At 38.9% G+C, this 13,900-nt stretch overlaps 1 protein-coding gene across 3 annotated transcripts in view; it reads left to right on the forward strand.

Annotated features, from left to right (window-relative positions):
• Positions 1-10,508: 10,508 nt before the first annotated feature.
• The window catches only part of IL22RA1 (interleukin 22 receptor subunit alpha 1), a 43,857-nt gene continuing 40,465 nt past the window's right edge, over positions 10,509-13,900 (forward strand). For all 3 annotated transcript variants that reach the window (XR_012241667.1, XR_012241668.1, XM_073615487.1), the window contains exons 1-2: positions 10,509-10,722; positions 12,727-12,859. Coding sequence is in view for 1 of the 3 variants with exons in the window: in XM_073615487.1 (XP_073471588.1) it covers positions 10,680-10,722; positions 12,727-12,859 (176 nt within the window). In the remaining 2 variants the exon portion in view is untranslated. The remainder of the gene's footprint in view (positions 10,723-12,726; positions 12,860-13,900) is intronic.

The raw sequence follows: 13,900 nt of genomic DNA on the forward strand, positions 1-13,900 counted from the left end.
GAGATGCCCGAAACTCCATCGGTATTGGGCTGAGGTATCCCAGTGTATAGCTCGTTTAGCCCAGACACCAATTCCATTGAACCCCCTGGTGTGTTTACTAGGGGCCATTGATGTAGAAAGTATCCCGAAAGGAATGTATTACATGATTATTACGTTGCTATATCTAGCTAGAAAACTTATTGCAAGATATTGGATGGCCTCTACGGTCACCACAGGGAAACAATGGATTAGCTATGTTAACTCCTTACTTGTTAGAGAACGCCTGGCATATAGTCGTAGGAAGGCAGTGGGTAAATTTGACCTCATCTGGAAACCATGGCTGGAAGATCCCAGCCTTGCGCCACCACAGCTGGTAATGGACAGACAGTTTATGTAGGGAATTGCGGGGTGTGGGTGGGGGAGGGAGGACTGGGAAACATAGATTTGGTTAAGCTCACTGTTATGCACTGGACCGAAGAGAATCCGTTGGTTGAAGAAGTGATTAATTCGGATACGTTATCATGGGTCATAAGTGCTGATTAGTGTTCAGGGTTAGGGGAGGGTTAGAAATCTTATATGTGCATTGTATCCTGTTATTGCTAAAATAGTATAGACCCCTGATGTGTTACTGTCTATACATGTAATGTTCAATTTCATCTACTGATATAATTGTATGTATCACATGAGCAATGAATAAATAAACAAGTTCTGATTAAAAAAAAAAAAACATACATAATGAGAAAAAAAATTAAAAAAAATAATAAAACAAATAAAAAACAGTAAACAAACCAAGAGGCCAACACACATATACCACCTTGCTTTCTCTTACATCAACACTATTTTTCATGTAAATAACTCATCCCTTTCTCCCCTTCTTCTCCCCCCCCACGTTTTATCTACCTCATCCTAAATTCATCCATGGTAAGAAATCCCCCCTGAAATAAGACAAACATTCACGCCTATTTATATAATCCATTTATATCCTAAACGTATCCCTCTACTCTTCCTTTCACTTTTTCCACCTTTCTCTTTTTTTCCCTTTCTTCTCCCTCTCCCTTTCTTTTTCCTCTTTTTTTTAACCCCTCTCTTCCCTCTCCCTTTCTCTACCCTTTTCTCCTCCTACCTTTTATTTACTTTCCCTTTTTCCACCCTCTTTCACTTATCTTTCCCCACATTTTCTATACTTTGAAAAAGAACCATCCACCCCATTTTATTATTCTTGGTTAGATTTCTGCTGTGTGGGCGGCGGAGCGCCGCACAGACGATCTGTTTTTAAAGTGTATCAACTGGTGCAGGGAGAGGACCCCCTGTTTTTTGAGCAATTGTATTCCTCCTGCTGAGAAATTATATTCTGAAAAACTTCTCTGGCATCAAAAACACTGATCAGCATTTCAGGCTATAGCCTGACGAGCTGATTGATTGTCAGAAATCTCTCTCCCCCTCTCCCTTTCTCTCCCCTTTCACTCCCCACTCTCTCTTTTCCCATGTGTCCTTTTATACCTGCTGTTCTCCAATCCGTTCCACTCAAAAAAACAGACCCGTCACCTTCCCGCTCCGCTCATTATGGCCCATGATCGGTTACCAAGTCGCTAAAGTGGCCCCCGCTCTTCAAAAGGTTGGGCACCCCTGCTCCAAAAGGAGGGAGGGAAAGTATGCCCCTGAAGAGAGAGAGTCCTCTGACTACCTTACGCACTAAATTCTGGAGTATCCCAAAGCTCCTCTACACCCCATCCAAGTTTAATGAGCATTAAACCTTAAAAAGACACTTACTGCCTGGTCATTGTGTCACAAGACTGTGGGGCTGCTATGTGCTTGGCTGCCCTACACCCACTTGGAAATAGAACCTGGGGCAATTATGCAGGGTCCATTTGGGGGTCTGTGCTACATATACTTTTGTGCAAATAGTGAAAATAGAGAGAGCTTACACTTTGTCTGAGCCTACCTTAAAGAAGAACGTCATTAAAAAAGCCAGGAATTGCTTAGCAACTAGCAACAATTGAGACAATGAATAATCTGGTCATAAATATGTAATGTACATTATAGTGTATAGAGTGCAGGAATCTCAAGGCACAGAGTGCAGAGGTCAGGGTTGTGTAATGCAAAGAGTGCAAGTTTGAGGAGTATGTAGCGCACAGAGTGCAGGGGTCAGGTTTACATAACACACAGAGTACAGAGGTCTCTCCATCCAGCACAAAAAAAAACCCTAGCCCCCAGCAAAAATCACCTTCCCTCAACCCAGCCCTCCTTTAATTCCCCACCCCCCTGAATTTATAGACCTCAGACACAGTGCAGCAGATGGCCTCCAGGGCTTCTCCTTCCTAGGGGAAGCTTCCCTCAGCTCTAAATTTTATCACCTTGACAGGCAGCCATCAGGAGGAAATGGCAGCTTCTGCAGTGGTGAGTAATCACAATGCCGGAAGACCTTGGGCACCCCTCAGGAGATGTGGGGCACGTGTTCTGGGTGCACAGCACTAGCGATGTCACTGCCTCTTACCAACTAAAACTCTAGATCTGTACCCCAGTCTAGCCTTGAAGAAATTGATTTGTCTGTGAAATGCATCAACTGACTTTAAATGTGTTTGTAGACTTGATTTACAGCTTGTGTATACTCGAATGTGTGGATGGGGGAATCAGGTCAGTTTTTTAACCCGCTGGTTAAACGACAAAAACTGACCCATCTATGGCCAGCTTTATACTCCCAGGGCTTAGGATCCATTCAGACCTGAGTGTTTTGTAGCTCAAAACTTCAAAATGGTCAACATCCAAAATCCCATGGTTTTCATTGATCCCCGTTCACAACTAAGCGTAATGTCACTAGTAGCTCGAGAAAGTACATGAGCTTTATTTGAGCTACGAGCTTCAAGAGTTTTCGGCCCCAATAGATGTTAACCTTCTATTCACACCTTAGTGGACGATGAATGCGTGCACGTTTCGTGCTTTATGTGCCATTCATTGTTAATGGTACCCCAAACATAGCAAGTAGATGCACGCTAAAACTCTAAAAGCTCAACAACAAAAAAGTAGCGTAGCGCTAAAACTCTGCTAGTTATAAGCTTAGCCTAATGGGAAAGTCTGAACAACGTGCAAAACTTGTGTATTTGGTATTTTTTCCCCCTAGTGATTAGCTTACCATTGACTAAAAATTATAAAAACAAAAAATGCTCAAGAAAAAAGGTTGGACAAATGACCAGAGCCTTATGCACCATCACCCTATCTGCTCTCTTCCAATTATGGCACTCCCCCTTAACATTGTTTTCCTGTGTTTCCACTTTTCTCCTACTTTCTTTTCATCTTGTTCCATCAATTTAATATTGTAACATAATGTTTTATATATATATATATATATATATATATATATATATATATATATATATACCCTCTTAAGCAGTATTTTTCAACCTTTTTTTCAGTCAGGGCACCCTATTCGAGGCACCCCATTCTTAAATCTAAAAAACTAAACTAATAGTTTTGCATAACGTAGCAACATCCGAACGCGTAGGACACCCAGCATTAGCAATGATTTATTGTTCCAAAGCATATACATCTTTGCACACGGGTATAAATTAGCATTCTAATGTTCCTTTTCTCCCTCGATTTCTCTTCCTCACTCAGCTAATGTGACCCTGGTGCTGAAGGAGAGCGGCAGGTGAGGGGCAAACCAGGATGCTGTGCAGGTGCCAGATTTCCTCCTTTTCAACCAATGACATCAAGACATCAAGTGGCTTTGTGTAACTAATAGACAGGTTTTGGTAGAAAGTGATAGGTGTCCCGGAAGCCGCACATCAAGTCAAATCCTGCTTTGTGATAGTGAAAGGCAGTGTCAGCCTGGACCCCCACCAGCCCATGCCCCCAATGCATTTCACTCCGCCCACCAGAGCTTATTCATGGGGGTGGAGTCTTTAGATGGAAGGGGGCGGTTAAATGCATCATCGGCCACCGTTCAGTGAAAGATTGAATATCAGGTTTGTGAAGTGATTGTGAAGGGCTGGTCATAGAGGTTGTGTGCTTAAGGAAGTGCATACATAGAGCAACCATAGAAGATCAGGTTGCAAGGAGATTGCAGCCTCTTGTAAAGTGTATGCAAGGAAACAAATATGCAAGCGTTTGATAATAAGGCTAAGATTTGAATATTCTAGCCCCCATTAAAAATCTAAAAATCTTTAATAATTTGTCTCTTAAAGCAACATTGTTGAGAATTCTACTGAAAAATCCTAATGAGAAAAGATAACCTTATAGGGCTATTTACTAATATCTACACAACATTGTAAATAAATGAATAGAATGAATTAAAGGAAAACTTTAGCAAGACACTCTGTCCTTGAGAATAATGTAAAAACAAGGAGGCAGGCTTGATCCACCTGCTGTCTTGTATACAATTTTTGGGCAACTTCTAGGTATTTTGCCAAAGCACCCCTGAAGACACCTGAAGGCACCCCAGGGGAGCTGGGCACACTGGTTGAAAAGGGCTACTCTAGAGTGATTGCATACCTAGGAATAAAGGCAGTGATCTCTCCTACACTTAGGTTCCATGCACACTGTTATCCTATGTGTCCATGCACATTAGGATGATTACAAGCATATTTTGAGCTCAACGTTTAGAGGCAAGAAAAATAAACCTTCAGGTTTGTTTTTCTGATTGGAGCTTAGTGGCAGAAAAAACACAAAACTCTCCTAAACTCATCTAAATTCTGCACAAAAAGTGCTCTATATGGCTGGATTCACACCTATGCATTTTTAGTGCTTTTTGCATTTTGCAGATTTGTACTACAGTCCATATAACATGGTTTCCTATGGAACACGTTCTGTTGCGCAAATCTGCAAAATGCAAAAAGCACTAAAAATGCCTAGGTGTGAATCCAGCCTATGAGTGTTTTTTTCTGCCATGGGAATTGTAGTTTTTTTAAGCCCATTGTGCATGGAGCCTTACTGCAAACAGCCAACAGTTTGCACAAACACATTAAGACTTCATTCACACTAACATATTTTTTGATGCATTTTGCATTTTGCAGAAATGCATGGGAATTTTTTAACATGGGTTCCTATGGAACATGTCCACATCAATGCATTTTTGTACCTCTGCGTTTTTGGAAAGGGTCAAGGACTTTTTTTCATGCAAAATGCAGCATTTTGCATGTAATAGAATTCAATGGACCAGCATTAAAAACGCAAGTACAGCGTTTTTACAGCGTTTTTACAGCGTTTTTGCTGCGTTTTTGCTGCGTTGCTTTATTATGTATACAGTCTAAAAAAAAAAAAAAACACAAAACGCAAAAGGACAGCAAAAACACAGCAAAAACACTGTAAGGCTCCATTCACACTAGCGCGTTTTTTGATGCATTTTGCATTTTGCAGAAATGCATGGGAATTTTTTAACATGGGTTCCTATGGAACATGTTCACATCAATGCTTTTTTGTATCTCTGCGTTTTTGGAAAGGGTCGGGGACTTTTTTTCATGCAAAAAGCAGCATTTTGCATGTAATGGATTTCAATGGACAAGCATCAAAAACGCAAGTGCACCGTTTTTGCAGCGTTTTTGCAGCGTTTTTGGTGCGTTTTTGGTGCGTTTTTGCCGTTTTTTTTTTTTTATTTTTTATTTTTTGTAATTTTTTTTAAGACTAAAAAAAAATGAAAAAAAAAAAAAAAAAACGCAAATCGCGGCAAAAACGCGGCAAAAACGCACCAAAAACGCTACAAAAACGCTGCTCAAAAACGTGGCAAGCATGAAAAAAAAACCTCCAAAAACGCTCAAAAGCAACATGCATAGGTGTGAATCGAGCCTTAAAACGCTGCTCAAAAACGCGGCAAGCACCACAAAAAACACTGCAGAAACGCTCAAAAGCAACATGCATAGATGTGAATCGAGCCTAAGGCTCGATTCACACCTATGCATGTTGCTTTTGAGCGTTTTTGGAGGTTTTTTTTTCATGCTTGCCACGTTTTTGAGCAGCGTTTTTGTAGCGTTTTTGCGGCGTTTTTGCCGCGTTTTTGCCGCGATTTGCGTTTTGCGGTTTTTTTTTTTAATTTTTTTTTTTTTACAGTCTTAAAAAAAAATTACAAAAAAAAAAATAAATAAAAACGGCAAAAACGCACCAAAAACGCTGCAAAAACGCTGCAAAAACGGTGCACTTGCGTTTTTGATGCTTGTCCATTGAAATCCATTACATGCAAAACGCTGCTTTTTGCATGAAAAAAGTCCCCGACCCTTTCCAAAAACGCAGAGATACAAAAAAGCATTGATGTGAACATGTTCCATAGGAACCCATGTTAAAAAATTCCCATGCATTTCTGCAAAATGCAAAATGCATCAAAAAACGCGCTAGTGTGAATGGAGCCTTAGGCTCCATTCACACCTATGCATCTTTAGTGCTTTTTGCATTTTGCAGATTTGCACTACAGAACGTATTGCATAGGAAACCATGGTAAATGGACAGATAGCACCGAGGCCTGGATCACACCTATACATTTTTTAGTGCATTTTCAGTTCTGCAGAAACAAACTACAATCCATTTAATATGGTTTCCTATGGATGTAGTTCACATCTGTGCATTTTATGGAAAGGGCCGGGGTCTTTTTTTTGGTTCCATAGACTTCAATGGATCAAAAATGTGTATTGAAAGAAGCAAAATGTACCTGGAATATGCAAACTGCAATCTGCATAGATGTATTGGATGTAAGGCTCGATTCACACCTATGCATGTTGCTTTTGAGCGTTTTTGGAGGTTTTTTTTTCATGCTTGCCGCGTTTTTGAGCCGCGTTTTTGCCGCGTTTTTGCCGCGATTTTGCCGCGATTTTGCCGCGATTTGCGTTTTGCGTTTTTTTTTTTTTTTTTTTTTTTCATTTTTTTTTACAGTCTTACAAAAAAATTACAAAAAAATAAAAAAAAAAAAAAAAAAAAGGCAAAAACGCACCAAAAACGCATCAAAAACGCATCAAAAACGCTGCAAAAAAGGTGCACTTGCGTTTTTGATGCTTGTCCATTGAAAACCATTACATGCAAAACGCTGCATTTTGCATGAGAAAAAGTCCCCGACCCTTTCCAAAAACGCGGAGATACAAAAAAGCATTGATGTGAACATGTTCCATAGGAACCCATGTTAAAAAATTCCCGTGCATTTCTGCAAAATGCAAAATGCATCAAAAAACGCGCTAGTGTGAATGGGGCCTTAGGCCCCATTCACACCTATGCATGTTGCTTTTGAGCGTTTTTGGAGGTTTTTTTTTCATGCTTGGCACGTTTCTGAGCAGCGTTTTTGTAGCGTTTTTGCGGTGTTTTTGCGGCGTTTTTGCCGCGATTTGCGTTTTGCGTTTTTTTTTTTTCATTTTTTTTTACAGTCTTAAAAAAAAATTACAAAAAAAAAAAAAAAACGGCAAAAACGGACCAAAAACGCACCAAAAACGCACCAAAAACGCTGCAAAAACGGTGCACTCGCGTTTTTGATGCTTGTCCATTGAAATCCATTACATGCAAAACGCTGCTTTTTGCATGAAAAAAAGTCCCCGACCCTTTCCAAAAACGCAGAGATACAAAAAAGCATTGATGTGAACATGTTCCATAGGAACCCATGTTAAAAAATTCCCATGCATTTCTGCAAAATGCAAAATGCATCAAAAAACGCGCTAGTGTGAATGGAGCCTAAATCAGGCCTTAGGCCTTATTCACACCTATGCATTTTTAGTGCTTTTTGCATTTTGCACATTTGTACTACAGTCCATTTACCATGATTTCCTATGGAACACATTCTATAGTGCCAATCTGCAAAATGCAAAAAGCACTAAAAATGCATAGGTGTGAATCAGGCTTTAGGCTGGATTCACACCTATGCAGTTCTGGTGCTTTTTGCATTTTGCAGATTGGCACTATAGAATGTGTTCCATAGGAAATCATGGTAAATGGACTGTAGTACAAATGTGCAAAATGCAAAAAGCACTAAAAATGCATAGGTGTGAATCCAGCCTTAGGCTGGATTCACACCTATGCATGTTGCTTTTGGGCGTTTTTGGAGGTTTTTTTTTCATGCTTGCCACGTTTTTGAGCAGCGTTTTTGCGGCGTTTTTGCCGCGATTTTGACGCGATTTGCGTTTTGCGGTTTTTTTTTTTTTTTTTTACAGTTTTTTTTTTTACAGTCTAAAAAAAAAAATTAAAAAAAATTAAAAAAAAAAAAAAAAAAAAAAAAACGGCAAAAACGCATCAAAAACGCTGCAAAAACGGTGCACTTGCGTTTTTGATGCTTGTCCATTGAATTCTATTAGGCTCCATTCACACTAACGCGTTTTTTGATGCATTTTGCATTTTGCAGAAATGCATGGGAATTTTTTAACATGGGTTCCTATGGAACATGTTCACATCAATGCCTTTTTGTATCTCTGCGTTTTTGGAAAGGGTCGGGGACTTTTTTTCATGCAAAAAGCAGCGTTTTGCATGTAATGGATTTCAATGGACAAGCATCAAAAACGCAAGTGCACCGTTTTTGCAGCGTTTTTGCAGCGTTTTTGGTGCGTTTTTGGTGCGTTTTTGCCGGTTTTTTTTTTTTTTTTTTTTTTTTTTTTTTTGTAATTTTTTTTTAAGACTGTAAAAAAAAATGAAAAAAAAAAACAAAAAAACGCAAAACGCAAATCGCAGCAAAAACGCCGCAATAACGCTACAAAAACGCTGCTCAAAAACGTGGCAAGCATGAAAAAAAACCTCCAAAAACGCTCAAAAGCAACATGCATAGGTGTGAATCGAGCCTTACATGCAAAACGCTGCATTTTGCATGAAAAAAAGTCCCTGACCCTTTCCAAAAATGCAGAGAAACAAAAAGGCATTGATGTGAACATGTTCCATAGGAACCCATGTTAAAAAATTCCCGTGCATTTCTGCAAAATGCAAAATGCATCAAAAAACGCGCTAGTGTGAATGGAGCCTGAGGCTCCATTCACACCTATGCATGTTGCTTTTGAGCGTTTTTGGAGGTTTTTTTTTCATGCTTGCCGCGTTTTTGAGCCGCGTTTTTGCCGCGTTTTTGCCGCGATTTTGCCGCGATTTTGCCGCAATTTGCGTTTTGCGTTTTTTTTTTTTTTTCATTTTTTTTTACAGTCTTACAAAAAAATTACAAAAAAAAAAAAAATTAAAAAAAAAAACGGCAAAAACGCACCAAAAACGCATCAAAAACGCATCAAAAACGCTGCAAAAAAGGTGCACTTGCGTTTTTGATGCTTGTCCATTGAAAACCATTACATGCAAAACGCTGCATTTTGCATGAGAAAAAGTCCCCGACCCTTTCCAAAAATGCAGAGAAACAAAAAGGCATTGATGTGAACATGTTCCATAGGAACCCATGTTAAAAAATTCCCGTGCATTTCTGCAAAATGCAAAATGCATCAAAAAACGCGCTAGTGTGAATGGAGCCTTAGGGGTCTATTTATAAAAATAAATAAAATAGCTGGGTAAGGCTCGATTCACACCTATGCATGTTGCTTTTGAGCGTTTTTGGAGGTTTTTTTTTCATGCTTGCCGCGTTTTTGAGCCGCGTTTTTGCCGCGTTTTTGCCGCGATTTTGCCGCGATTTTGCCGCGATTTGCGTTTTGCGTTTTTTTTTTTTTTTTTTTTTTTTTCATTTTTTTTTACAGTCTTACAAAAAAATTACAAAAAAAAAAAAATTACAAAAAAAAAAAAAAAAAACGGCAAAAACGCATCAAAAACGCATCAAAAACGCTGCAAAAAAGGTGCACTTGCGTTTTTGATGCTTGTCCATTGAAAACCATTACATGCAAAACGCTGCATTTTGCATGAGAAAAAGTCCCCGACCCTTTCCAAAAACGCGGAGATACAAAAAAGCATTGATGTGAACATGTTCCATAGGAACCCATGTTAAAAAATTCCCGTGCATTTCTGCAAAATGCAAAATGCATCAAAAAACGCGCTAGTGTGAATGGGGCCTAAAAGTCACAAGCATTCATCCAGCCTTGCACAAATTCTCCCTATGTTTGCTCTACTACTATGACTGCTTATGGTTGTCAATGCTATCTAGTGGCCAAAATGCAGTCTTCAAGAAACTGATTGCTCTGCGAAAAGCATTGACTAATTACAAGTTTGTTTGTCGACTTGATTTACAGTTTGTGTATGTGTTATACAACATATAGTCAGAAGTGTCGGATACCAGAAATCAAATATATGCACAGAGAAACCTGTTTTCTGTATGGATGTAGTTCCACATAAAGTTTATTCAGTTTGTGAATAAAACTTTTATATGTTTTATACAGTTAGTATGTCTTTTTAGTGCTAAAGGTCTTGCCTCTGCTCTGTAATCGGATTTATCCTTTATATGGGGTGGTAGCGCTGTAGCAATTATGGGTTCTACACATTCCCCTCCATTTTTGCATATCAATAATACGTTTAAATGCTTCTTGCTTTGCTACATTTGGCATGGTGACACAAAATGAATGTGTGTTTCTACAGCGAACAGGTAATTGGACAAACTGGTACATAGGAGTTGTCTTTCAGCATAATTTTGCCTTTAGTCATTCAGCACCCTTCGCCTTGAACTAGGACACTCCCTTCTTATGAAAAACACTGAAACCTGTGTGCTCTACACATTTTCTGTGTCACTGTTGGAGAACAAGACATCGTGTCGTCACATCCAAAGGCCTGTCCGTGTCACTGAATACTTTGTCTCGGACAATCAAATGATTTGACTAGTTCATGTGTTCTGGCAATAGATGAAGAGGACACTTTGTTACTTATTTTTCAGCTGCCTTTTAGGTAAGATCTGTTATGCAAAAGGAAGTAAACAGGTAATGAAATACAGATACTCAGAAGCCAACCACAAGGACATATCACCGCTTCTGTTATCTGTAAATCTATGTAGGAAACCCAGTACAGCTATATAGCAATATAGTGCTATATCTCCTTTGTACATGTTCAGTTTAGATTAATAATGATTTCATTATAGGCAATATATTAAGCATTGCTTTAATTATACATTTATCAGGGTTACGTCTGTGAGCATTTGTTGTACATCATAAACTGCTGCCTGAAAATATTACTGTAAAAAGTAAAGCTGACTCAAGTTACCATATAGTAAATTAAAGGGATATATGCTGTTATTATTATTATTAATATTATTATTTTTATACTGTTATTTGGGAAAAAAATTGTTCCGACAATTGTGTGTTTTCCATTCAAAATATTATACTCATTTTTGGGAAAAACAAAGCAAAGAGCATTTTTCTGTAAAAGTATAGGCAAAACTGCCAAGAACAGATTTCAGATTGACATTTATATTCTGTGCGTTGTTTGAAATGAATAACCCTAAGAATGCTAAGTGGAGAGAGCGGATACAGTATGGGTCATGTTTGTGTAGCTGATGTCAAATATTTAGGGTCCATTAGAGATTTACCTTTGTATCCTTGGTTTAATATGGCTCAGCAGGTCATTTGTTTCTCTTAAAACAAATAAGAATTAGATTTTTCGAACATATTAAACAATACATGATTTTAAATCGTAACTCCAGGATGACAAAAAAAAAAAAAAAAACCCTTATAGTGCCTCTTCCCTTACACTGCAAGGTTTAAATGCCACTAAATCTAGGATACAGAGGAAAAAGCTGTGGGTACTTGCTCTATTCTCTGGCACGCTTAAACCTCCATTTGAGCAGTGCTCACCTGCTCCTTCTGTATTGAACTGCACAGCGCTTTTATATTGTAAAGCGCGGCGCAAGCTGTTGGTGTTATATACATCCTGTATAATAATAAATAATTCACACCTGAGGGATTTGAAGCAAGTTTCCAAAAGAGCTTTAACGTCAACACCAGATTTATATGTTATTTTATTCACATTTAGATCACATCTAAGCAATGTGCTGTTGCTCAACAGCAAAAACCTGATAAATGTAATTTCATGCCTAAAAAACTGTCCGCAGCTTGTACCTAGCTTTCCACTGGCTAAAACAAACACTCTTTAGCCTGAAAACTTCTACAATTTGCAAACAAATATGCTCCAAAATCATATTTTGAAGAGGAGGCTGAGGGGAATGGTTGCACAGATGGAGGGAGCCATCTTGTTAGATTTAACAAGCATTTTACCATTGCAGTGTTGGAGGGCCCCACTGCAAGGGTACCTTTTTTCTTGGGGCTGGAGTTGGGTTTCTAGCAACAGGTTGCTGTTCCTTATTAAACTGGATATGAACTATGTGGAACCTTAAGGAAAGCTCCCACTACCATCAATGTAGCTGTCATAGACTGCCTGGCAGAATGTTGAAGAGCAATGACTCTCATCCCTGCTTGGTTTTAGTACATCACTATGTAGCATCCAGCAATCAGTTGGCAACAACAGTGGCTGCATATTGGACAAAATAGGTAACTCAAAGAGCAGATATATTTATGTAAATTTCAAATAACACGTTATCTTATATTTTTGGTATCTCCAAATGCAGGAGCTTTGCACTTTATTCCCCAGGTCTGTCTATGCACTGTGGCACTTACTAAGGTATCTCACACTTCCTCTTGGATTTTATTATTATTTCATGTTACAGAGCATGTAAGAGAATCATTGAGATTCCCCTCACCAGGCTTTCTTATGGTCACAAGAGGGTTAGAGCCAGAAACTCCAGTGGTAGATCTCATTCTCTAAGAACCATAAGAAGTCTGGTTGATTCATCCAGTGTGAGTCTTCCAAGAACTAAAATATGATGGTTGGATAGAATTTACATACAATATTGACAGTGCATGTATCTGAAATTATTTTTTACATATATATGTTTTTCAGTGAAACTCTGCCATAGCTGTCTAAACTTTACACATCACAATGTGACTTTTAATGCAACAAATTTTGAATACGTGCTACAATGGAACAAAGACTACCTTCCACCAGATGTATTGTTTAGTGTCCAATACAAGAGGTAAGTTTAATCACCTGCCTGAATAATGACAGCTGAATCTTGCATAATATAAACATAGAAGAGCACTGCCTGTTCCTTGACAAGCACTAGATGCTTCTTTTACATCCTTAGTGAGCATGCTCCATCTTTTTATCTTCTCCCCTACTCATTGTTCTCTCCCCTTTCCCAGCTGTCCTTTGTTTCCTGTCAGCAGTGCTAACACACAATCAACTTTAAGCTGCCCATAGATGGTTCAAAATTCAGACGGTTCAGCAGTGACCGGCCAAATTTCAGTACATGTACAGGTACTGTGGTTGTAGAGAGGTCGCACTACCAATCAATTTCTAGATTACTGCCCTGCTAGAAAATTTCCTGTTGATCAGGGCTGCAGGCAGGAATACAATGGCACTGTGGGGTTTATTTACTAAAGCTGGAGAGTGCAAAATCAGGCTCACTTCTGCATAGAAACCAATCAGCTTCCAGGTTTTATTGCCAAATCTTAATTAAAATGAATTAATCTTAACAAGCTGAGGTTAGAATCTGATTGGTTTCTATGCAGAAGTGTGCTGATTTTGCACTCTCCAGCTTTAGTAAATAAACCCCAATGAGAGGATTCCCTCATCCACTTCAAATGTGTGGATGAAGGAGTTAGTCTGTTTTTTTCGCTCAACCAGCTGGTTAAACTGCAAAAACTGAGTGTTTTGTAGCTTGAAACTCCAAAACGCTCAACATCCAAAATCCCATAGTTTTCATTGATCCCTGTTCACACCTGAGCATAGTGTCAATTAAAGCTGGTAGCTTGAAAAAGTATATGAACTTTATTTGAGCTATGAGCTATAAGAGTTTTTGGCCTCAATAGATGTTAACCTTCTATTCACACCTAAGTATTCTGTGAACGCGTGCTTGTGTTGCCATTCATTGTTAATGGTACTTCAAACACGGCAAGCAGATGTTAGATGTTAAAATGTGCAAAAGTCAATGGCGAAGTACGGGAGCTTAGTTGCCATGTTTTTTTGCGCATAAGGCAGCCCATTGAAATTAAAGGGCTGCCCTATGCACATA

This window comes from Aquarana catesbeiana, linkage group LG02 (genome assembly GCF_042186555.1).
Source record: "Aquarana catesbeiana isolate 2022-GZ linkage group LG02, ASM4218655v1, whole genome shotgun sequence".
Taxonomy (NCBI): Eukaryota; Metazoa; Chordata; class Amphibia; order Anura; family Ranidae; genus Aquarana; species Aquarana catesbeiana.